Source organism: Panthera leo, chromosome C1, assembly GCF_018350215.1.
Source record: "Panthera leo isolate Ple1 chromosome C1, P.leo_Ple1_pat1.1, whole genome shotgun sequence".
Classification (NCBI taxonomy): Eukaryota; Metazoa; Chordata; class Mammalia; order Carnivora; family Felidae; genus Panthera; species Panthera leo.
In genome coordinates this window covers 212079209-212105534 of record NC_056686.1, presented here as the reverse complement: position 1 = coordinate 212105534, position 26326 = coordinate 212079209, and the positions used below count along the sequence as shown (strand labels likewise).

At 46.0% G+C, this 26326-nt stretch overlaps 1 protein-coding gene across 10 annotated transcripts in view; it reads right to left on the bottom strand.

Moving 5' to 3' along the window:
* Positions 1-24737, bottom strand: part of ARMC9 (armadillo repeat containing 9) — a 150180-nt gene extending 125443 nt beyond the window's left edge. For 5 of the 10 annotated variants that reach the window (XR_006205754.1, XM_042950474.1, XM_042950480.1 and 2 more), the window contains exons 1-7: positions 24670-24737; positions 17734-17824; positions 15948-16073; positions 10631-10801; positions 8924-9079; positions 2716-2808; positions 998-1022 (exon numbers count right to left, since the gene is read on the bottom strand). Coding sequence is in view for 9 of the 10 variants with exons in the window: in XM_042950474.1 (XP_042806408.1) it covers positions 998-1022; positions 2716-2808; positions 8924-9079; positions 10631-10801; positions 15948-16073; positions 17734-17784 (622 nt within the window). In the remaining variant the exon portion in view is untranslated. Of the gene's footprint in view, positions 1-997; positions 1023-2715; positions 2809-8923; positions 9080-10630; positions 10802-15947; positions 16074-17733; positions 17825-21345; positions 21483-21922; positions 22017-22131; positions 22289-24349; positions 24639-24669 lie in introns of those variants that run through there. The other 5 variants (XM_042950475.1, XM_042950476.1, XM_042950477.1 and 2 more) reach the window with 5 other exon arrangements.
* Positions 24738-26326: the final 1589 nt, after the last annotated feature.

Below are 26326 nucleotides of genomic sequence, written 5' to 3'. Positions count from 1 at the left end.
CTGTTTCCTGTGGTAACACTCCACCTGCTGGGGACTGAGGACTATGCCACCAAAACTCACAAAGGCATGAAACACATCATCATCCACCCTTTCCAATGTTAATTTAAGCACTTTTTGTAACGTAGGATCAAAGACAAAACTTAGGCAAAGCACCACAATTGTGGCCACTGACTTCATATTAACTGAATTTTTCTTGCCTTACTGAAAAATGGGATAGTTCTAGCAAAAAAAAAAAAAAAAAAAAAAAAAAAAAAAAGACTAACAATGGAAAACCATCTTTTTATGCTAAAACCTTAAGGCTGGAATTCCTAAACTGAATGCAAAAAAATGGAAATGCTTCTAAGATGGGTGTTCCATTGCTACGTAAATAAGACCCCACTAGACTAGTTCAAGGTAAAAGTGGAAGTTCCTAAAATGATACTTCCAGCACCCATGCTGCTCTGTGTCTCTGGCTGGGCTGCAGCCCCATCCCTTCAGGACATTGCTTGGGTTCTCTTCTCTTCATCTCTCTGGGTCTTAGTCACCTGATACACAAGACGTAGCTAAGGCCAGCCGTCCTGCAAAGTGGGCCTCAAGGAATCACAAACTTGATCACAAAATACCTCGTAGATATTTAGACTTTCATCTTTTAAATTAAAAAATAATGTAGACTTTTAAAGCCCATGTTTGCCAAATGCACAAATTCTCACCATCTCTGTCCCTAGCCTACTGCTCAAAACTTGAGTTGGCCAAGTTGTTCTTTAAAAAATGTTAATCTAGGGGCGCCTGGGTGGCTCAGTCGGTTGAGCGTCCGACTTCGACTCAGGTCATGATCTTGCAGCCTGTGAGTTCGAGCCCTGTGTTGGGCTCTGTGCTGACAGCTCAGAGCCTGGAGCCTGCTTCGGATTCTGTGTCTCCCTCTCTCTGCCCCTGCCCAGCTCATGCTGTCTCTGCCTTTCTCTTAAAAATAAACATTAAAAATGTTAATATTAAAAAAATGTTAATCTACATGATTTACCTTTGTTACTCTGTCCATTCTCCTTCTGGGATGAGAAAGAAGTTGAGGAAAACAGGCAATGAAGATAAAGTACTCACGGTATTTCACGTTGTGTGGCCAAGCTGAGAAAACCTTAGCAAGGTGAAAAGCAATTCTCAGGAGAGTAAAGGCCGTTTCCTAATGTTGCTATATATATAGCTGAGACAGGTACTAACTTCTCATATTTGGAGGCTCACTCTCAAGTGAATCATCTTTTCTCTAGCTCAATTACTGCTGCATGCATGCAAGTCTTACCCTGTTCGGTAGCCCCCTAAGCGGCCTCCTGACCCCCTTCAAAAGACGTTCCCCACTGCTACTGAACATTCTACTAAAAAGGAAACTGAACTCGTACCCTTCAACTCTGCCCCTTCATTCTAAAGCTTTACCCTAAGGACACTGAGACTGGGAAGACAGCCACGGAGCACAGTAGCTGAGATCACAGATTCTGAAGCCAGACTGCCTGAGTTCAAATCTCAGCTCGCACACACCCGGCCACATGACTGAGGGCAAAGTATTTGTTTGGTTTGGGTTTTCTTAATTTTTTTGGTAACAGCTTCACTGAGACATAATCCATGTATAACTCACTCATTTCAAGTATATATTTCAACGGTTTTCAGTCTATTCATAGAGTTGTGCGACCATCACCGCAATCAATTCTAGAAAATTCTCATCACCCCCCAAAAGAAACCCTGTACCCATTAGGAGTCCTCCCCAGTTTACCTACCCTCCCTGGCCCCAGGCAACCACTCATCTGCTGTCTCTATTGCTTTGCCCTTTCTGGACCCTTCATACAGATAGAATCATATAACATGCAACATGTCATGTGTGGCTTCTCTCATTCAGCAGAATGTTTACGAGGTCTGTCCACGTTGCAGCGCGTCAGTACTTTATTCTGTTACAAGCCTGAATACTATCTATGCATCTTATTTATACATTCCTCCCTTGATGGACACTTGGGTTGTCTTCACTTCTTGGCTGTTCTGAGTAACGCTGCTGTGAACATTAGTATACAAGGTGCCGCGTAGACATGTTTTCAGCTCCCCGGGGTACACAGCTAGGAGTGGAATTGCTGGGTCATACAGTAACTCTGTGTTTAAACTTTTGAGGAAACAACCTGTTTTCGAAGGACATTTAATGAAATGCGGAAATGCTCTCTTCGTTTGATAAAAATATTTAAGAATACACACGTGACAGGTATGTATGCTTAAACATTACGTACTTCTGGGTATATGTATGTATACAAATGCATTTCTGTGCTTTCCAAATTTTCTATAAAAATTATGGTCAATTTTATAATCAGGAATACAAGGATTGATTTTTTTTTTTAATGTAAATATGAGCATGGTATCCTCCTGCTTAAAATGCTTCAAAGGCTCCTCATTACTTGCAAGACCTCACGCAAATCTCTGTGCCGGCCCTGCCTAGTGTCTTTCTCTCTCCCGTTCCAGCAATACTGAATTCTGTGTCGTTTCCCAAATATACTCTCAGTCCTTTTGCATGTGCTGTTCCCTCTACCTGGAATTCCCTTTATGTGCCTTGACACACTCTCCCATTAATGCTTCACACAACTCATAAATATGAAAGCAACAGTATCAATTATCCCTATTCATGAGGCAACCTAAGCCAGTGCGCTACTCCAGGGCCCTGGGTAGGGGGTGGGGGGTGGGGGGGAAGGGTCTCCATCTGCTTCAAAAGGATACGTATAATGTTAAAAGCTTTGGCGTGTTACTGGCTTTAAAAATTAAAGCCAGAAACTTTTCCAACTTCAACTTTAATTCTGGAGTCCAAGAATCCTGAAGAAAAAAAACACACACACACAAAGAAAAATAATAAAGCACTACATCATTAAATGCCAACAGCGTTGTCAAATTGTGTGTGGCCTTTGGTTTAAATAACCCTATCCAACACAGTTACTGAAATCAAAAGCAGATGCCTTGGCTGTTGTGTGATGCTGCAAAAAATAGGTTTTAGGACATCTGACCAATTCTTTATAAAAGATTCAAATACCCACAGCAGGAAGAAAGAACAGAGTTCTTTCATAAACAAGGAAAAAAGAACCCTGTACATGATTTGAATATTTCATGTGATTTAAACACAGGCATGACAAATAACCTTATTAGGTTGAATGCCAAGAAGAATTCAGTATAGTTTAAGTGTATAAGGCGCTGGCAGGCACACCCAGTTATCACTAAGTTACTAAAAGTTTCCCAAAGAAAAAGACTCATTTCCATAAATTTCATCTAGATAAGAAAAAAAAAAAAAGACAGAAGCTGTTATCTGCCTTAAATACCACATCACGTCAAGAATTATGACATACTTTTAGTTTGACTTGTCCCTTAATAATTATTTATCTCAAATAATGCTCACTGAGAAGGAAAGGACTTAAGTAGTAAAAGTGTGACAAGCAATTATCTTTCTCAGGACAATTTTCCTTACAACCTTTATGCAAGAATATCTACCACCCAAACCAAGAAGCTCCACAGAAAAGAAGCAATATCTTTAAAACTTCGTATCTACTTACCTCTTAGGTCCTGCCCCACCCCCAGCTCATCGTCCTTATCCACACCCCCCACCCCACCCATTCTACCCGGGGCATCATCTGGCTTTTTGAAAAAATACTCTTATATTTTAAAAAGATTGTGTAGGGGCACCTGGGTGGTTCAGTAGGTTGAGCATCTGACTTCGGCTCAGGTCATAATCACAGTTCTTGAGTTCAAGCCCCGAATCAGGCTTTGTGCTGACAGCACGGAGCGTGGAGCCCACTTCGAGTTCTGTGTCTCCCTCTCTCTCTGTCCCTCCCCTGTTATGCTCTGTCTCTCTCTCTCTCTCAAAAACAAATAAACATTAAAAATAAATAAATAAAAATTAAAAATTAAGGTTGTGTAAATCCCTGACATGGCACGATCTCTTTATTTATAATGTGTGTTATGGGTTGAATTGCATCCCCTTAAAAAGATACGCTGAAGTCCCAACCTCCTCAGAATGTGAGGTCACTGACAGGGCTGCTGTAGATGTAATTAGCTAAGATGAGTTGTACTGGACTAGGGTGGTCCTTCATCCAACATAACCAGTGTCCTTACAAGAAGGAAATTTAGACACAGACACAGAGAGAAGATGGGCCTGCAAAGACTGGGGACTGGAGTATATGCTGCCATGAGCCAAGGGACACCTGAAACTACTCGAAGCTACCAGAAGCCAGAAGAGCCAAGGAAGGCGCCTCCCCCTAGAGGCTTCACAGGGAACGCGACCCTGTGATTTCAGACCTCTGGCCTCCCGACCTGTGACAGGAAGTTTCTGCCATTTAAGTCCCCACTCAGTGGCCCTTTGTCACGGCAGCCGCGGGAAGCTGACAGAGCGTGCCGCAGCTCGAGGCTTCTGTGTTCAACGCACAGGAGAGAATCGCGGGAAAGGACTGCTATGTTGGTCAACATAAATCAAGACATCTTAAAAAACAAAACAAAACAAAACCTTTGGGACATGTAGACTTGCAGCTAAATTGCTCTGTTGCTGACTACTATTTTGCATAACCAACAAATCTGTCTTTCCAACTTAACTACTGACCTTATGATGCTCTGCTAATGACAGGGATAAATAACATTGCGATAGAACCTCTTTGGGCGATAAATCCCTTATTTTTTTTTTTTTTTTCTTGACTGCTCTTATTCTTCTGTTTGAGAACAAGGACGTTTCTCAAGTCCAATGGGCACCTGCCTCCCCAGCTCCCATGGGACGAGGGAAGCACGGGGCTGGTTCTGCTGTACCGCCTGCACAAAGCCACTCACCCTCTTCGTGTCATAGTTTCTTCACTTGTAGAATGTGGACTTTACACTAGAGTGATTGTCTGACTTGTTTTTTCCCAACAGCAAAGCCCTCTGATCACTCAAAATCTTGCCCAGAACCCTAATATATGAAATGAGTAAGAGTGGGGCTATTCCTGGGGGGCAGGGGGCAGAGCTCACTGCCTACCCGCTGCCTTCTCTCCCCCTCGCAGGGCGCACAAGAATTCCTTCCATTTCTTTTGGTCTTCGCTAATTACGCTTAACTTGGCTCTTGCTACATAAGTGCCCAAAAGTTTTTCTGGAAGTAATCATTAGAGGAATACCCAAGTATTTCTGCACGGAGATGCTCACTGACAAACTGAGTTTGCTGAAAAGAGCTCACTACAATCGCTACAAAGGAATTTCCTTTTCTGGCAGCTCAGCAGAAATGATAACCTGAAAAAGCAATGAAAACAACTAAAAAAGTTGGATAAATAAAGCATCTTATAAAATGCATCCCTGAGTGGCATGAAAGGAAAGGCAGAGGCTAAAAGTGAGTTTTCACTCTAAGGATAACCCAGAGTCTTGAAGACCTTCAACTTGAGTTCTAAGAGCTGTCACAAGACGGAAGACACTAGGATTCAGATGCTCATAGTAAACAATCTAAAAGAAGACCCTTGCATAAAATTGGGATCCCAGGGCACCTGGATGGCTCAGCTGGTTAAGCGTCCAACTTCAGCGCAGTTCATGATCTTACAGTTCGTGAGATCAAGCCCCGCGTTGGGCTCTGTGCTGACAGCTCGGAGCCTGCAGCCTACTTCGGATTCTGTGTGTGTGTCTCTCTTTCTCTGCCCCCCCCCCCACTTGTGCTCTGTCTCTGTCTCTCAAAAATAAATAAATGTTAAAAACATTTTTTTAATTGGGATCCCAAAGGGCTATACCATCAGGAAAAATTCAAGGACGAATCAATCCACTTCCTAGAAGGGGACAGCAAGGAAGTCTACCTGTCTTGACCTTGACATTAGGTAGAAGGGAGGAAAAACTTCATGTGAAAGTTCATAACCCAAACCAGTCCCATTAAAAATTGCAGCCTAGGGGCGCCTGGGTGGCGCAGTCGGTTAGGCGTCCGACTTCAGCCAGGTCACGATCTCGCGGTCCGTGAGTTCGAGCCCCGCGTCAGGCTCTGGGCTGATGGCTCGGAGCCTGGAGCCTGTTTCCAATTCTGTGTCTCCCTCTCTCTCTGCCCCTCCCCCGTTCATGCTCTGTCTCTCTCTGTCCCAAAAATAAATAAAAAACGTTGAAAAAAAAAAAATTAAAAAAAAAAAAATTGCAGCCTAAACTGACACTGTCTGGGTGGTTCCCAAAGCCTTGAACAAAGAATTTAATTTAAAATGATCCTGGGTTGGTAATGCCCTAGATGATTGAGATGCAAACACAGATCTTCTCTGAAAGAATCAAACTGCACGCAGGCCTCAAAAAAAATCCCTACCAGTCCCACATAAAATAAACTCATTATCAAAACTCAAAATAACTGATTTTTTTTTTTTAAACAAGGATGGGCACCTGGGTGGTTTGGTCGGTTAAGCACCCGACTCTTGATTTTGGTTGGGTCATGATCTCGTGGTTCCTGAGATCAAGTCCTACATCGGGCTCCATGCTGACAGTGCAGGGCCTGCTTGGGATTCTCTCTCTCTCTCTCTCTCTCTCTCTCTGCCCCTCCCCTGCTCATGCTCTCTTTCTCACTAAGAATAAATAAACTTAAAAAAAAATTTTTTTTTTAAAGAAATAAGAACCATGAATGAGAAGCAGAAGACACAAAACACAGCAGGATCAAATCTACAAAGGCTCCTGATATTAAAATTAACAGATAAAGAATATAAAACAAATGTTTAATATGGTAAAGAAATGAGAGAGACTTGAAAATATGAGCAAAGAATAAAAGACTCTAAAAATAATTGAAATTACAAATTCAATGAAGAGATTAAAGAACAGATTGGACACAGTTTGATGGGTAAATCTGGGAACGAGAAAATAGGTGTGAATAAATCACCCAGAATACAGCCCAGACGGAGATCACAAGATGGGACATATGAGATGTTAAGGGACAAGGAGGGCAAACATTGTGAACATACTTGACACTTACTGAACTGTACACTTCACGATGGCAGAGATGACAAATTTTATGTGTATTCTGTCACAATTTTTTTAATGAGGAAAAAATAGACACAGAAGACAGAATGAGCAAGTCCAATGCAGATTTCATCAGATCTGTAGATTAAATGTAGATTAATCAGATACCCAGAAGAAGATCATAAAGAGAACGGGGAAGAGGCAATGTATGAAGAGAAAACGATTTTCCAGAGTTGTTGAAAGACACAAAACATCACATCCAAGAAGCCCAACAAAGCCCAAGTAAAAACAGAAATTTATCCCCAGACAATCATAGTGAAATTACACAATCTTAACGGCCAGAGAAGCGAGACAGATCGCCCACACAGGAGCAGCAAGTAGACTGATGGCCAACTTCCAACAGCAGCAATGGGGCGAGGAGAGGGGACAATCATACCCTCACTGTAATGAAGGAAACCAGCTGTAAACCTACCAGTCTGCACCCCATCTGAGAAAGCGACCAAGACATTTCAGACAAACGAGAACTGAAAGAGATCTTTAAGTACAGTTGATTCTAAAGGAATGTACATAAGGCAGACGAGAAAATGATTTCTGATGGAAGGTCCTTCATGCAAGACGGAACAAATGCTGGCAAATATAAGGGCAAATCTATACACACACAGATGGAATAAAATAGTAATATCTGTAACTTGTGGGGTTAAAATATATAACTCAAATACTGGACAACAAGAGCAAGTAAACTGGGAAAGGGGTGAATGAGGTTAATGCATCCCAAGGTCCTTGCAGGAAGAGGACGCAGATATTAGCTTTAGATTTTATTACAGAAACATACTAAAGCATGTAGGATGGCCATTGAAAGAACATGTAGAGAGTAACAAAAGTAAAAACAATGGAATAAAATGACTCCCCGTGAATACCGAACTCTGCCTCAGAATGCCAGGCCAGAGCGGGCCAGGTGCCCACAGCAGCCTCAGCTGGACCCGTCCCTGACTGCCAGCTGCACCCCTGCCCGGACCTAAGCTGGGGCCACATTACCGCGCCATCATTTTCATAAACCGAAGCCTTCACTCTGAGAAAATCTAACATTTCTTTTCAAGTTCCATCACCTTCCTAACCATTTTATATCTTCAACCTCCTGGGAGAGGAAGGGGGTAAAACTAAATTTGGACAAAGAAACACAAACACAGAATTCAACTTCGGCTACTCTACAACGAGCCGGCTTTGATGGAATCTGTCAGCTACCTGGCCTTCTAAATTTAGCAGCTACTTTTTAGGAGTGATGGAAGTCGTGCGACTAAATTATAACAGGATAGGAAACGGAGATATGCTGGCTTTGGAAAGAGAAGCGTATCTGTTGTTCAGTGGCACAGAGGACTCTCCAAAGAGATTCTTGGAAACACTGTGAGATCTTTCTTTAGAAAAAGCAAACTGCATCACTATTGTTTCTGTCTCTTAAACACACTTTAATAAGCCTCTCAGGGGACATCTTAATTTTATTAGGTCAATAAAAATTACTACAATGGATAAACAAACACTGATAGTAAGTAGTATGCTGAAATGTCAACTAATGTGAAATATAACAACTAAAACAGCTACAGGCAAGTAGTCGGAAGGAAATAATAGTAACAGCCAGGTAATCGGACACACGCCAAGCAAGTGAGACTCTGAATACCAATTAAAACATACGTGGCCGGCAGTTATGTAAAATAACCTAGTTCTTTTCACGCTACTATTTTTCAATGTAACTGGAAGACCTATCCTTTCAATACAAAAAAAGGATGCACAGAATGATTTAGGAAGTGCGTACACTTAAGAATATTTATGTCAGGCTGGGTTAACAAGTCTCAGTACAACCAAAAAGCACACTCTATGGCATAAGGAAAGTTTGTCAAAGAAATGATCTGAAAACAAGCAAGTTTTAGGGTGTTTTTACAGCATCATTCAGAAACCACTAGCGCATACAAGATGAAACCACAATGTGGCCTGGGATCCGATTCGAGATTCAGAGGCTGTCACTCACCTGGAAGAGCTCTTTAAACGAGGGGTGTACCATGGGGTTGGGAACAAAAGGCAGAGCGTAGAAAGGGAGAAACTCTGTGGTCTGGCTCAACGCCGCCCCTTTGGTCTCCAGGTAGGTTTTGAAATAAGAAATCCTCTCATCCAGGTCCTCTTTGTCCTGCAAAGAAGGGAAGATGCTCGCCCGGGGTCTCCTGCTGGACGTCCAGCCCCCCGTCCATCCCACCCTCTCTCCGAGGCTCCTTCAGTTCCAGCCACGTTGGTGGCATCCTCCCCACGTGGCCCAGGAAGCGGGCTCTCTCCAGCCATTCTAACACCACCCCCAATCTCACTCCTTGATCAAACTTTGTCAGGGGTTAAAGAGAACTAGGTATCTAGTTCAATATGCGGCCCTTTTACTTTATTATTGCTATTTTCTCATGTCCTTAAAATTCTAGACATCATTTCTACTGGCAGGACAAAACCTCACTTTGTGGGTCTATTACAACTTCCTTAACCAAGTCCCCCATTATTAGGTATCTGCACTGTTTTCCCTCGTCAGATTATCATAAACATTTGTCTGCATCCCCAGGATTCCCTCAGGTGAGACGTCTAAAGGTGAACAGGTGGACCTTTACAGTTTTTTGAAACAGAAGCTTCCACAGCATTCCTCCTTTCCTTTTGAAGCTAAGGACTGATCCTGAGGGCTTCGCCGGTTCTGTGCGATCCAAGGCAACTCAGTCCCCCTCAGGCTTCGATTTCCTCCTGCGCCTCTTTGAGCCGCTCAGCCTGGAACGGGGTGCTCTCCTTCCCTGACCACCTGGCCGCCCCAGTTACGTGTGCCCTGTGCGTGTCTGTTTCCAATCAATGCATCTCATTCCGTCTACACCGTGAATCGCTTCTCGGCCTTTTGGCTAAGATCAAGTGTAGCAGCTCCACTGTAAGCCCTCTTCTGGCCACCGGGCTTAAAATAAGATGCAGCGTTGATTGATTTTCTTTATAGAACAGGAATAGGTATAAAGAAAGTGAAAATCTCCCATGATCTCACCCCCCGTGAGCACTGTCCTGATGTACTCTAAAGCTACCACGATGTACCGTGGAGCTGCTCCCTCCACCACTCACCCCTCCTCTGGCCCCCCTGACTTTTTAATGAGTGAACACAGGTGCTGGGGCAGTAGCTAATACAAGGAGAAGCCACTAAAGAAATGCACGCGGTCAAATGTCAGCGTGGCCCTGCTCCCTTGTGTCACGCATTCTACACTCGGAGACACTCGGGCCCTGCCCTCCGCATACCTGCGCACGGCCTGCGGCGGCCATTCAGCCAGTGCTCAAATGGACCTTCGCCAACTGGCATCTTTCCGCGGCTTAAACTTAAACTTCTCTTATGACAGTCTAATATGTGGTCTCAGTAGCTGTTTTCTTAGACATATGTGTATATATTTCAAATTGCCAAATAAGGAAACTTTATTTTGCTGAGTTGTCAAAAATTTGAGGCATTGGGGAAAACCGTGCAGCTTGTAAGACAGAAATTATTAACTCTCCACATAAACTAGAAAATAAACTGCTGGGAATCAGATAGAAAATCATTCACAGGACACAAGACACCTACTCCTTGGAAGCAATACGATAAAACGGCTACAACAACTAAATTAATGCTCAACTGCAAAACAAACAGCACACATCCTCCTTGAACACAGCACTCAGACCCACGCAAGTCACAAGAGGAACCTACAGGTCTCCCCACGGAGTGTTTCAGAAGATAGATGGCAAAATGGATGTGAAGATAGAATTCCAACTTCTGGGCAACGGGGTCACCATCACGGATGGAACTGGGAACGTGCTCCTCCCACAGATCGAAGAACACCTTCTGGTCTCCGCTGTCAAATGCAGCAATGAGGTCCTTCTGTGGAGAAGACAGGAGACCGAACCCCAGTCACAAGGGATGGCCATTCTCCCAACACCCCAGATTATCCCAACCCACCCAATACCCCGGATACTCACACGCTCCGGGGTTTCAATGTGATAAAACTCAGTCTCCTTTCCAAGATAAAGGACAGAAAGAGAGCTAGAAGGCTTCAAGCATCTGAGGCTGAGATTTCTGCAAACCAACCCTGGTTGCGATGTCAAGTCTGGGCTTTGAAAGGATCAGTTGGAACAGTGAAGTCCCTGAAGGGGGAGGAACCACTCCCAGGCCAAGGACTCGAGGCCAGAAAACTCACAGGCACACACATACCCTGTGGACTCGCTGACCCGCAGCGCGCAATCGATAAAAACCAGGCCAGACCCAGAGCCCAGTCAGGCCTCAGCGGAGCTCACCCCGCCCACAAAGCAGCTTGCCAACAGCACAGCTATGAACCGGAGCTCATCTACGCTGACCCGTTCAATCCCAGGCCTGGGATGCTGACGCATGTCCCGCTGAGATGGCACTCGGGAAGTGACTACGGATCCCAACACATCCATACAGTGTCCACCGGTTACGGAAGCAGGGAAGCACAGGCTACAGCTAGAGGAGGGGGCACAGGCCTGGTACCATTCCGACCTCGGGGCTGTGCGAGTCTGACTATGCAGGGCAGACGGTTTCTGGACTTACTGTGCAATAGCTGAGATAGAGAATTCTGGAGAAAGGAGGTGGCGATTATCACGCCGCCTGCCTCACTAGAAGAATGTTAAGCGTCCCATCGCAAATACCTGCTGCATAATTTTGTGGATTTAAGTATAAGGCAGAATGGAAAGAACTTCCTAACAGTCCAAAGCAATGTGATTCATATTATTTTCCTTATGATATCAAATGCCCAAGATACTCAGACCTACATTTTGCGCTCATTTACAAAAGTTTTTCTTGGATTGGATTTTCTGTGGAACCTCCAGGTCCCCCCACCCAACACCATTATTCATCACTATTATTTGGTCATTGTATTTTTACACTTTGTTTTTTCTTTTACACTTTTGAAAAATGGCTTTATAGTATTCCTCTATAACTGCCTCTTTGGTTAAGGTTGTTTATAAATGAGCTTGTTAATATCATAAAATGGAAATAGACTGAACAATGTTGCAGTGTCTGGTTATACTTGAAGATATTCATTAGTAAGGAATCTTCAACTACAATTGGTACAGAAATGTTCTCTATGTCATGTGATCAAGAACATCTGAATATTGGGGCGCCTGGGTTGCTCAGTCGGTTTAGCGTCTGACTCTCGATTTTGGCTGAGATCATGATCTCACGGTTCGTGGGTTTCAGCCCCGCATAGTAGCTCTGCGCTGACAGAGCAGAGCCTGCTTGGGATTCTGTGTCTCCCTCTTGCTCTCTGCCCCTCCCTTGCTCGCACTGTCTCTCTCTCTCTTTCTCACTCTCTCTCTCTCAAAAATAAACTTAAAAAAAAAAATCAGAGAAATGCTGTTTAAAAAAAAAAGAACATCTGAATATTACCTTACTCTGGAAGGTCTTGGCATATATTTGAATGAAACTCAGAATTTTTCAAAGTAAGTCCTATAAGAAATGTCTGCCTCCTCAGAACCATCCTTTTGCTGTTACTCAGCCTTGGTAACAGCGAAGGACAGCCTGTCAGCAACCAGAGGAAGAGCGGTGCCCAACAAAATGTGAGCAGCTGAGCTCTGCCTCCTCTGAAAGAACGAGGAAGCCCGTTACTGGCCGCCGCAGGGGTGGAGGGGATCTCCCCAAGTGGCAGTGCTGTTGGGGCCCGACCCCACGCCGGGCTCGCCTCTGTTGAGCTCTAAGCAAACGCTGCCATCCCTGCGAGCTGCTCTGGAGGAAGCATTCTCCCATGACAGGTCTAGTGACCGAGAGCTCTTCGTGTGAATGAGTTTACTGTAGATTTGGGAGTATTTTAAGGCTTTGAGTCAAGGTATTTTGTCAGGTGCCTTGGCAGAGTCCACATGTCAAACGGGCCATGTATAGTCTGTTCTAAATTCTACATTTGTAGGGGCGCCTGGGTGGGCCCGTTAGTTAAACGTCCGACTTCGGCTCAGATCATGATCTCACAGTTCATGAGTTCGAGCCCCACGTTGGGCTCTGTGCTGACCGCTCAGAGCCTGCAGACTGCTTTGGATTCTGTGTCTCCCCTTCTCTCTCTGCCCCTCCCCTGCTCATACTCTATCTCTCTCTTAAAAATAAACATTAAAAAAAATTTTTAATTCTACATTTGTAGACCTGTGACCAGATTTATAGATCTGTACCTGGAAACAGTCCCTGCATTTAAAATAATATCTACATACAAAGCAATCCAGTGTTATAACTCATAGAGTCACAAATATTAATGACCTTCTCTTATATAAACCATGATCCCAGCCAGAACCACCAAGATCAGAATATTTACACACCAGCAATAGTAACTTATAAACACAACACACACACACACACACACACACACACGCACATGCACACGCGCACACTGCTTAAAGAACAGTGCTTAGGGAAATTCTCCATTTATTGAGTGTCACTGAAATTGTGCAATATCTTTGCTGTTTACTTTTGTTTGGGATAGCCATCATGGTGGGTATGGCTGTCTATTGGAGGAGCAGAAAAGATATGCTTGTGGCAATCAGAAAGTTTGAAGGTTTTTCAAGTTACAGAAAAATGGACCTGAATGCATCTGAGAGATACAAACCAAAACCACAAGGTATCACTTCACATCCATCAGGATGACTACTATCAAAAACAAAACAAAACAAAAAATAAAACAGGTGTTGGTGAGGATGTGGAGAAATTATAACCCCTATGTACTGTTGATGGGAATGTATGATGCAATTACAATGCAAAACAGTATGAAGTTTCCTCGAAAAATTAAAAAACGAACTACCATATGATCAGTAACCTACTTCGGGTATAAACCCAAAATAACTGGAAGCACACCTATGCTCGTAGCAGCGCTATTCACAATAGCCAAGAGGAGGAAGCAACTCAAGCGCCCGTGGACGTATGAATGGGTACACAAAATGTGGTACAGACACGTAACAGAATATCCTTCGGCTTTAAAAAGGAAGGAAATACTGTCACATGCTACAACATGGGTGAACCTTGAGGACATTATGTTAAGTGAAATAAGCCAGCCGCAAAAAGAAAAATACAGTATGATTCTACTTATATGAGGTATCTTTAAGTAGTGAAAGTCATAGAAACAGAAGTAGAATGATGGTTATTAGGGGCTGGGGGGAGGGAATGTGGGTAGTATTGTTCAACGGACAGAGTTTCAGATTTGCGAGATGAAAAAGTTCTCGACATCTGTTTCATCACAACATAAATATATTTAACACTACTGAACTGTATACTTAAAAATAGGTAAGACGGTAAATTTATGTCATGTGCTTTTTAAATCACAATTTTAAAAAAAGGCCCCGGAAACACTGAAGTGTGTGCGGCTGGCGCTGCGTGTGATGTCAAACCAGTTGCAAAAAGTGCACGGCAGCCATTTCTGGAGATACCAGCTACACAGAGAAGTTTCCAGACACAGAGCTTATCCTGGTTATGTGTGAGTTTCACAGAAGATTCTGACCATTTTGCTAGTTAGCTATCAAGGATTTGTTAGATTCCTCTCAACGGTACCTTCAATTAAGAGATGCGCACATAGTTTTCCAACTTGCGGGGTAACGGTGGGTGGCCCTTCTTCCTTCTGAAGGAACGTGGGGAAACTAGGTGCTGAGCGCCCAGGACTGAGGCTGAGATTCTGAGGAAGAAGCTCCACTCTGGTTAAGAACAGCCTCTGTGTCCAAGTCTAACAATGGCTCGATTCTGGTTTCATGTTCTGAAAAATGTGCTCTGGGGATGGGAGGTGCCCCGCCAGGCTGCCCACTGTGGCAGCATCGACAGAAGAGTCTGTGTTTGACATGGCGGCAGCTCAGTGTCCAGGTGCCTGAGGTCTGGAGGGACACTGGGCAGAGGGCACAGCCCCAAGGGCCACTTCAACAGTGCCCCATCCAAGGGAGTTGGGGATCAGGAACAAAGGGATCGTGGCTGCAGCCTTACTTCCAGCTCGTCGATAGGACTCTCAAATTAAGTGTCAATTTTTTTCCTGGAAGTAGGCGTATCAGAACAAATAAAGTTATTAAAATAATAAAATCATGCAAAGCTGAAACACGAGATGGAGGCATCGAATAACAGATCGAACCAGGACCTTTAAGGTCCCTTCTAATCCTGAGAGCTGAAGCCTGTATAACGTCTGTCCTCCGCAGCCCCTGGCATTCACAGAACTGCTCGGCCTTCCTTTCGGGACACTGCCTTTCAGTATGACTCTCGCTCCCTGCCCCCTCCAATCTCCCCAAGAGAGAATGAGAGCACCTGGAGGGCTGAGGTTTGTTTTGGTCTGGTTCACCACCGTGTCCCCAGAGCCTAAAATTCACAACCTATGCTGCTCAGGATGGAGATCACATTTGTTTCTGTTCCTAAGCATTGCATGGTTTCTTCTTTCTCTTCTTCCCAAGAAATGTACTTATGTGAAAGATATTACATCACAACCCACTTCCTAGAGAAGGTATACAGATTTAAAGATGACATTACTAATTCATATGAAAACACCTATGCATCTAAAAGTCATTCTGGGGTCGCTTGGGGGCACCTGGCTGGCTCAGTCAGTAGAGCATGCAACTCTTTTTTTAAAATAAAGTTTATTTTTATTTATTGGGGGGGGGGGGAGAGAAAGAGAGAGAGAGAGAGACAGAGAGAGACAGAGAGAGACAGAGAGACAGAGAGAGAATCCCAAGCAGGTTTTGCACTATCAGCACAGAGTCCAACACAGGGCTCAATCCCATGACACATGAGATCATGATCCGAGCCAAAATCGAGAGTTGGACACTTAACCAACTGAACCACCCAGGCACCCCTAAAGCATGCAACTCTTGATCTCCAAGTTGTGAATTCAAGCCCCACGTTGGGCATAGAGCTTACTCCAAACAATCAATCAATCAATCAACAAATAAACGAAAAGTCACTCAGACCAAGTTCCCAGAACAATGCCAATATTCTCTAATAATGGCATGTTTTACAAGTAGGGAGCATCTTGATTATTGACAGAGATCAAAGAAAAGCAAAATGTTACCTGGATGACCAATGATTTGGAATCCCTTAAAGAGCCACCTGCTGTTTTAGATAACGGCTTTCCTTTTATTTTGCATTCTTTTGAAAATGTTTTCAAGGTGTCTTCAAATTCAGCAAAATCTAAATACTATAAAAAAGAACATAAGTGTATATACATTTCTCTATTTTAACATCAACAAAGTAACTGCCTTTGAAGTAACTATACCAGCTCCGTGTTATCACCAATTCATAACGGGGTTAATCTTTGGGAGAATTTGGGATCCAGCTTACAATTTACTTGGTTGACACACATGCCAAGAGCCTAGAAAGACAGTATCATAGAACATGCTTATTTACAGAAAATAAATTTGTTTTCAGGAAAAAAAAAGTGAGCTGCACGATTCATTACCATTATTAATAGAAACAAAATGATGTGTGCAGCAGTCTGAAAAAGGCAAAAGTGATCTTCAGAAGGCCTGATGGCTTTGGGTCCAGTAGGTCTCTGGGAATCTGCTACTTGAAACAGGCACTAGAAATGCCTGCCCTTAAGAACAGAAGATAAAAGATGGGCAATGTCGGCAGTGACCTTGGAGCACGGCACTAAAGCTCACTGCCTGTCTCGAGACGCCCCTCTCCTTTGCCTTCCCCACCATGTACTCAACCGTCGTCCTCCACACTCCTCTGCCCTCCTTCTCAGTTTGTGGCAGTCGCCTCCTGCCACCTCCTCGGGGTAGGCTACTTCCCCAGGCCCTGTCCACAACCCATTGCTGTGATGGCTTTAAGAATTTATTCATGAGATGGGGCTCCTGGATGGCTCAGTCAGTTGAGCGTCCGACTTCGGCTCAGGTCATGATCTCACGATTCATGGGTTCGAGCCCCGCGTCGGGCTCTGTGCTGACAGCTCAGAGCCTGGAGCCTGCTTCGGATCCTGTGTCTCCCTCTCTCTCTGCCCCTTCCCCCACTCATACTCGGTCTCTGTCTCACAAATAAATGTTAAAAAAATTTTTTTTAATAGTAAAAAATTTTTTGAAAAAATAATTTATTCACGAGCACACCAAAAAATGACTAAGCTTCATTTCCGGGATAGATGCCTTGTTCCACTGCCGTGGCTCGCGGTGCCTACTGGATGGTTAATCACAGAATAAAACAGCAGCTGCGGTTTCTTAAGCACCATCGACGTGCTAGCCCCGTGCTAAAAGCAGTAGAGAATATATAAAAGCACAGGGTGTGGGTCCTGTCCTTCAAAAGCTTTCATTGTAGGAAACCTAAATGTCCATTCATAGGTAACAAGTTAAGTAGACACGGCCACTAGATTTGAAATATTCGACAGCATTAAAAAGTATGAGGCAGATCACAGGAAGGCAGTCACACTATACTACTGTGGGTGCAGAAAAGCCAAGCTTCAGAACAACATGTACGACAGCATATTCCATTTTGTAAAGCAAACTATAGACATGTACATGTATTTTGCATATTCTGAAAAAAAGTCTGGAAAAATACACTAACCCATTACCAGTGGTCGCTGCAGGAGTGGAACAGGGTAATGAACTTTTTACATTTCCACATTGTTTGCATCTTTACCGTGAGCACATGTTACTATTATAATTTTCTTTAAAGAAATCTTTTCAAGTGACTTTAAGATTTCAATTTAGTTATGAAAACCAAAAATACATATATAATGGAAAACAGAGAACTCTAATGTAAGGATAGAAAACACATTTATTATAAGACACTATAAAATGTGCTGCATTATAAAACATGAGTTTTCAAGATCTTTTTTTCTGTGACCTGTGTGTGGCAAAACATACCTCTTTCACTAGTGCAAGTAATTCTGATTCGTGAGCCAGAACGTCCCCCATATTGAACGGTTACTGTTAATTCTCACGGCAGCAAAAACCTCTACAAGGCAAAAGCAGAAGATAAAAGCTTTCACTACAATCATCTGTGAAGTCATAAAAAGATGGCTGTGGTGGGCAGAATAATGGCCCCCCATTCTAACCCCCAGAGCCCCTATGTCGAGTTGCACATGGAATTAAGGTTGCTAATCAGCTGACCTTAAAATAAGGAGAGTATCTATGATTACCTGGTGGGCCCAGTGTAATCACCATGATCCTTATAAGGAGACAAGAGGGTCAATGTCAGAGTGATGCACTGCTGGCCCTGAAGATGGAGAAGGGACCCCACACCAAGGAATGAGTGCAGGCAGCCTCTAGAAGCTCGAAAAGGCAAGGAACAGACTCTCCTCCGGAGCCTTCAGAAATGAACAAGCCCTGGGCCACCAGGGGGCTCAGTCAGTCGAGCGTCCGACTTGGGCTCCGATCACGAACTCCCGGTTTGCAAGTTCAAGCCCCACATCGGGCTCTGTGCTGTTAGCACGGAACCCGCTTCAGATCCTCTGTCTCCCTCTCTCAAAAATAAACATTTAAAAAAAAAAAAATGAACAAGCCCTGCGAACACCTGGATTCTAGCCCAGGGAGACCCATTTTGGGCTTCTGACCTCCAGGTCACTAATTTTATGGTAACTTATTACAGCAGCACTAGGAAATACAGAGGCTAAAGTCTGACGTGATTCCTTCTTCTATGACAACTACTTAAAATGAGTGTGAACATGGGCTAGAAGGCGGTGTAAATGAGAATCAAGGCTTGCTAATGGATTGGGGACGATTATTTTTCTAATGTGCCATAGTGTGGTATATGTAATTCAAACGATCAAGACCACAAAGTACATTTTAGAACAAAACAAAATTTGATAAGATTCATTCACTTAAGAAGGACATGCATTAAAATTAATCTGATATAAATAAACACAGAGTCACCAATTCCTCACACAGCCTCCAAGTAAAAAATAGTAACCGGGGGCACCTGGGTGGCTCAGTTGTTTAGGTGTCCAATTCTTTTTTTTTTTTTTTAATTTTTTTTAATGTTTTTATTTATTTTTGAGACAGAGAGACAGAGCATGAGTAGGGGAGAGGCAGAGAAAGAGAGGGAGACACAGAATCCGAAGCAGGCTCCAGGCTCCGAGCTGTCAGCACAGAGCCTGACGCGGGGCTCGAACTCATAGACTGTGAGATCATGACCTGAGCCGAAGTCGGACGCTCAACCGACTGAGCCACCCAGGCGCCCCTAGGTGTCCAATTCTTGATTTCGGCTCAAGTCATGAGCTCGCAGTTGTGAGATCGATCGAGCCTTGCATTGGGCTCCATGCTGGGTTGAAGAAGCCTGCTCAAGATTCTCCCTCTCCTTTTCTCTCCCTCTCCCTCTGCCCCCACCACTGCACATGCACACCCATTCTCTTAGAAAGAAAGAAAGAAAGAAAGAAAGAAAGAAAGAAAGAAAGAAAGAAAAAAAGAAAGAAATCCGTAATGTTTCTGGAAGACCATAATCATTTAGCCTCACAGTAATGGAGGAGGAAGTGATACATATTTTCACAAGTGTTAAGGTTCACGCGCTAGAGAATTTATTAGGTCAGTTTGTCTTTGTTTTTTGTTTTCTTTTAGTTACATGTAAGGATGCACAACGCCTATGTACATGTCCAAATGTTTAAATAAACAAAACGCTGCAAACGTTTTGAAGAAGTGCTTTCTCCTTTTTCTGTCCCCAGGTGTGCCCAAAGCAGCCACTCCCTGAGCCGCAGCCCCAGGCTCTTCACCCACACTGGGTGCCCATAACCAGGGGAATGAAAAAGCCTGTGCGCTAATACTAACTACCCACTCACTGGCACCTGATCTGGGGCAATCACCGAAACTCGGAGTCTCTTTCATCTGTGAAATAAAGTGGAGAATTGACCAGATCTCTTCTATTACTAAGAACACACGATTCTGTTAACATTACATCTGCCCATTACAGTGCCTTTGATTTGAATTATTTGAGCGTAAGTCGGGCAGATTAAATTTAGTAACTTGCCCCGTTTTCATTCTCTGTCTCACCATCATCTTGTGGCCCCATCTTTCCCAATGTATGGGGACGCAATCTCCCGTTCCCTCTCTCCCTACTTCAGTTGCTAGCCTATTGACAAGTGATCTTTCCTCTCCTGCTTAGGACCCTCCTCGGGTACCACCACCCTCCGGACCAAGGCCACGCTCCTTACGCCCACCTCTCAAAGGCTACACAGCTTGGCCTCCCACACTCTCCTTTGCTCTGTGAACTTGAGGTACAAGGGCCACAGAGTGGCCGCACCCACCGGACGCCCACAGCCCACGCCTGCCTTCTCTCTGCACTTCCTGCAGACACCCTCCAGGGACTCCCATCTCATTCAGGTCTCTTCTAAATGTCACCTCCTCAGAGAGCTTGCCCTGACTACCCTTTCTAAGGGGTGAGCCCCATCACTTCTAAGTCTTCCGTCCTGCTTTATTTTTCTCAACAGCACTAACCACCATCTGACTCGAACACCCATCTGCTTAAGTACCGCTCGCTGTGGATTCAGGAGCTGCATCCCCCGGCGTGTCCGGGGCCCAGGCCAGTGCCTGGCACACTGTAGTTGCTCAAAAACAACGAACGGAAGTAATTTCAGATGTGAGGAAAAGACAGCAAGAAGGGGACAGAGCCTGGAGAAGAGGGGTGTGGGGCTCTTTTAGACAGTGTGGGCAGAGAAGGCCTCCCTGGGAACGTCTGGGTGGAGACGCGAGGACGTGAGCACTCCCGGATCCGGGGAGAGGGGTCTGCAAGCGTGGAGGCCACAGAGCGCTGAGGACCGGGGTGGGGAGAAGCGAGGCAGACACAGGAGGCCTGGAGGCGCGGGTCAGGTCAGACAGGCCTTGTGTGGGCGAGCGGCCTGAGCGTGGTGGGAAGCCCCGAGAGGGCCCTGAGGAGGGACTGCCAACCCCGATTTACGTTTCCCAACAGCAGCGTCTGCTGCGTGGGGAGAGGCTGAGCGGACCGTGGGCGGAAAGGGGGTCACGGCCGAGCCCGAGCTAGTGACGAGGGGAGTCTGGACGAGCCGAGGGGAACCTCGTGAAGTGTTCGGGTTCCAGACGTGAAAGGGAGAGGTGCACAACCTGCTGATGGACTGGAGGTCGGGGGTGAGGGTAAGGAGGGTAACGCGGGCCTGAGCAGACGCCATCTGCTGAAGTGGGGAGGAAGGGGACAGGGGCCATCTGACAGGTCATCAAGAGCTCTGTTCCGGCCATAGTCTCGCAGGCCCACGAGGCATCCCGGCAGGGTGTGGAGAAGGTGGGTGCGTGGGAGCCCGAGTAAAGGGGAAGGTGGGAGCTGGAGATCAGCATCTGGAAACTGTCAGCATAAAGATGGCATCTCAGGAGACAAGGCACCTACACGGATGGGACTCCTAGGGAGGAGGCGTAGCGGAGAAGAGCTCGGGCCCGTGCCTGAACCCTGGAGCACTCGGGTACCAGGGGCTCAGGGATACAGAAGCGGCCAAAGCAGTGACTTGTTGGTGGGACACGAGCGGGAGACTGTGGCACCTGGGAGCCAGGGAAGGTGTTCCCCACGCCAACTGCCACTCTGCACGGTCGAGGAACACGTGGGGAGAAGACTCAATCCTTGGATTTGACAACACGGGTTTGACAGCGATGTGGACAAGAACAGTGAGGACAGGTGCCTGAAAGGAAAGGGTTAAAGAGAGAAGTCACAAAGGAGGGACAGGGAGATCTGTCACAACAAGGAGGGAGGGAGTGGTGTCTCAAAGAGATGGGAGGTGTTTTGAGGTAAAGAAACTCATTGACGGCTGGAAGAGAAGGTGGGAACCGAGCAGACTATGGAAACGTGGCAGGATTTCCAGTGCTGAGAATCTGCTTAAGACACATGGACTCGAGGGGCGCCTGGTGGCTCAGTCAGTTGAGTGTCTGACTTTAGCTCAGGTCACGATCTCGAGGTTCATGGGTTCCAGCCCCACGTCAGGCTCTCTGCTGTCAGCACGGAGCCTGCTTCGGATCTTCTGTCCCCCTCTCTCTCTTCCCCTCCCCACTCACACTCTCACGCACAAGGGCTCTTTCTCTCAAAAATAAATATTTAAAAAAAAAAAAAAAAAGACACATGGACTTGAATCCGAAACCCGGAACCAGTCTGCACAATTTTGCAGTTTTTTCAGCCACTTTCAGCCGTCTGAGTTAGGTGAGCCAGGGTGAGGTTTTTTCTGGAAGAGAGGGAAAAGAGAAAGCCAGTGTAACAGTGATGGAGCACTGAGGCTGGAGGAGGGGGGAGGTGCACAGGGGATCGTAGAGCAGTGAGAAAGTAACAGGGTCAAACACCTGCTTAAGAGGCCCGGGGCCTGAGATCAGTGGCAGAGACACATTCACGTGAGCTTGAAAGAGAAAAAGTGTGATCAGAATGAACAGGTGCTTGATCTGGGAGGCGATGCCATATTAGGACATTCGTGGCCACAGCAGGGAGTGGAGAGAAGGAATGGAGGAAGAAGACGCCTGAAAGATGAAGAAAGCAGAGGGGCACTTGGCTGGCTCAATCAGTTAAGCATTTGACTCTTGAATTCGGCTCAGGTCACGATCTCACTGTGAGATCGAGCCCGAGTCGGGCTCTGCACTGACAGTGCAGAGCCTGCTTGGGAGTCTCTCTCTCTCTCTCTCTCTCTCTCTCTCAAAACAAATAAATAAACATTAAAAAGAAAAAAAAAGATGGAGAAAGTGGAGTGAGTGGCCAGAATGGGGAAATCTCCAAAACAGAAGGAGAGGAGGTGGAGGGGCAGACAGTGAGCCAGGCGCTACAGCCTTTGAGGGGAAGCTGTGCCCCCAGTAGGTTGGTGGCAGGGAGGAAAGGCCGGGGCACGTGCTTCAAAGGAGCTGGGGGTTTTGACGAAGGGAGACAGTGACGTGGATGTAGCAGGGAGTGCACCTATCCTTCCTGGCACCTGCAGGCCTGCCAGGGACCTGAGGAAAGACTGCTACGGTTTGAGGACCACCACCTCCTCAGCCCTTCTCTGGACCCCCGCCACCTCTGCCCCACAGCAGGCCCACCAGCGGCAAACCTCCGATATCCCCCACACCACATGCTCTTCCACAACTCCAAACCGTCTGTCTGATGCACTCGCCCCACCACAAACTTGGCTCATCAGGGTAACTTAACCCAGAAATGACCTCTTTCAGGAGGTCGGCCATGAACCCCTCCCCTTCCTTCCCTATCAAGGAAATACTCTCTCCTCTGAACTCTACATTTACCTCTACTGCTATACTTATCACCCTGTCTATAAAGGCAGGCAGGTGGATTTAAATTTGATGTCTCCAGAACCTAACGGAGCCCGGTAGGCATCACAGACACCCAAGATATTTACAAACAAATGATGTCCAAGCAGAGAGAACAGAATTTTGAAGACCAGAGAACAAGAGAACGTTGTTGTTTTTGAGAACGCAAGCTCTTCCTACCTCAGGGCCTTTGCACATCCTCTTCTCGCTGCTTACAACACTTTCCTCCTCTTTCTTCACCTGGCTAATCCCTGTGCTTATAAACATCACTTACTCAGAGAAGTTCTTCAAGACCACTATTTGAATGAGATTCTGCTGTGATGATCTCTCAGTGAATGTGAGCCACTGTTGGGTATTCTATTACTCTGACATCTTGGAAATGAGAATTTCATCTAAACCTTTATATCATAAAAAGTTCACTTTAGGGGCGCCTGGGTGGCTCAGTCGGTTGGGTGGCCGACTTCGGCTCAGGTCATGATCTCACAGATCGAGTTCGAGCCCCGCGTCGGGCTCTGTGCTGACAGCTCAGAGCCTGAAGCCTGTTTCAGATTCTGTGTCTCCCTCTTTTTGACCCTCCCTCGTTCATGCTCTGTCTCTCTCTGTCTCAAAAATAAATAAACGTTAAAAAAAATTTTAAAAAAGTTCACTTTAAGGGTTTACTGTATGCCAGGCAACATGCAAGATGCTTCACATTTAATTGTCACAACAAAACTGAGAGATGAATATAATTTATATTATATTATTTTACAGATGAGGTAACTGAGGCTCAAACAGGTTGAGATGCTCCCAACAATCCAGCCAGTAAGTGACAAAAGTACGAATTTAAGTCCAGACCGATATTAACCACTACACAAGTACTACCCAAAACGCTGGGACCACCTCAATCAGGATCGCCTGGGATGCTTCTGCAAATGAAAATTCCTAGCGCCACCCTGATCTTAACTGGACACCATGGCAGCACGATGCCCAGAAACTGATTTAAACAAACTCCCCGGATGACTTTTATGCACACTCAAGTTTAAGAACCACTGCTCTACTTTATGCAGAAACTAGACAAAACTTCTTCAGCCATTCTTGAGGATTGCTTCTTAATTTCCACAGAATAGGGCTCTAGGACCTACAAGCTGATCGAATAAGGGGAAGGCTATGGGATTTGTCTGGAAGACGAAATTGCAGTGTTAGCATCCTAGTTTGGCTTAGACTGGATGAAGTCTGGAGAGGAGGTTAGCTGATGCAGATAACAGAGCGGATGGATCTAAAAGCCCCAGGCTACCCGCTCGTGCCGCCACTACCCAGCTGGACGACCGGCGGCCCCTTCCAAGTTCGGTCCACTGCAGCACAGATCAGAGACTACTTGCGGGAAGCGGCTGGGCCCGTCCTCGGTTTGTCCAGGAGGCCGCCTCGGGCCCACGCCAGAGTAAGAGCCCAGGACGGCCGACCAGAAGTGGGGGCGTTCGGCAGCGGCTGCCAAGCTGACTTTCCTCTGGGGCGAGGGCTCCGCAGAGCTTCGGCCCTCGGGCCCCACCACTGCTCCTTTCCGCCCGGGGATGGCAGGCTCCAGGGCGGCCCGATCGCATCGGAGGAGGCGCTTACCTGCTGCACGGCCGCGGGCGCCCGCGCCAAACCCGCTCCGCCGCCTCTTCTCCAGCTGTCGCCCAGGCAACCGGCGCCGCCAGTTCGACGTCACGTGGGGGCGGCGCAGCCAATCACGGGACGCAGCCGGCGCGGAGCATCCTGGGAGGAAAGGCGGGCGATTCGGGAACTGGGGCTCCGAGGCCTCCCGGCGGCGGAAGTGAAGCGGGATTTCGCGGCGCGGCGGCCGCTGTGTGAGGCTCGCTGTGGGGTGGCGTCCCCTGTCCTCCTCTCCACGACTTCCCGTTCGTTCATTTCCACACACGCGGTGCTTGGCGCTCTGCCCGGCTCTGGGGATGAGCCGACTGGGCTCAATACCTAACTTCAAGGAGCTCGTTGTATCCCGGGAAAAACAAAACCGGCCAGAGAATACAATACAGAGTGGTGTTCGTGGAAAAACAGGTGTTACTCCCGTTCGCAGGAGCGACTCAGAGTTACCTTGGAACCAAAAATGTCGCCCCAAATCTGCCTACGCTTCACCCTTCCACCCCGCTGCAGCACTTTCTGGGAATTTTAAGAAACTTCCCCCGCCCCACGTGAAATTTTGGTTTTCAAAAATAGAACAGCGCAAATCTTCCCTCTCCTTGCACGTGGTGCTTCCGGGCTCAAGTTAAACAGCACTGAAAGAGCACCTGCCAGTCTCCAGCTCAGCTGGAGGGTGGGGAGGTGGCTGGAGACATGACCTTCCAGGCACTGAGGCTCTGTAGTGGGAGTCTTCGTGTTTCCACCTCATGCTTCCAAAAAGACGGCCAAGGCCAGAGTCAGGGAAGAGTCATGGAGAAGGTAGGTGAACTTTATTTTAAAGAAGCCCTAAGATGGTCTGTGGCCACCATCTCCCTGGCCTCCAGCCCTGCCACTGCCCTTCTGGGACCTGAGATTGCCTTCAAAGAAAAGCTATATTTGGCAGGAAGAGCAATCCTGTCCATGTAATATGTATTGAAAATAAATGTCAGGATGCCTGGGTGGCTCAGTGGGTTAAGCTTCTGACATCAGCTCAGGTCATGATCTCACGGTTTGTAAGTTCCAGCTGAGTTGGGCTGTGCTGACAGCTCAGAGCCTGGAGTTTGCTTTGGATTCTGTCTCCCTCTCTCTCTGCCTCTCCCTTGCTTATGCTCTGTCTCTGTCTCTCTCTCAATAAACATTAAAAAAAATTTTTTTAATAAAAAAATAAATCTCCCGTTCACAATAAGTTAACATTTGTCAGTTCACTGTGTGCCAAAGGTCGTCAGACAAAATATAGAACACTTAAATTTTTTTAAACGTTTTTTTAATTTTAATTTTAATTTTTGAGACAGAGAGAGACAGAGCATGAGCAGGGGAGGGGCAGAGAGAGAGGGAGACAGAATCTGAGGCAGGCTCCAGGCTCTGAGCTGTCAGAACAGAGCCCGACGCAGGGCTCGAACTCAGGAACTGTGAGATCATGACCTGAGCCAAAGTTGGACACTCAACCGACCGAGCCACCCAGGTGCCCCTAGAACACTTACATTTTAAATTTGGATTTCAGATAAGTTTTTAATATAAGTATATCCCAGCTATTGGTTTATTTTAATGTATATACAGGACATTATATTGGCCTGTATTTTTATTTGCTAAATATGACAACCCCATGTGTGCCCAG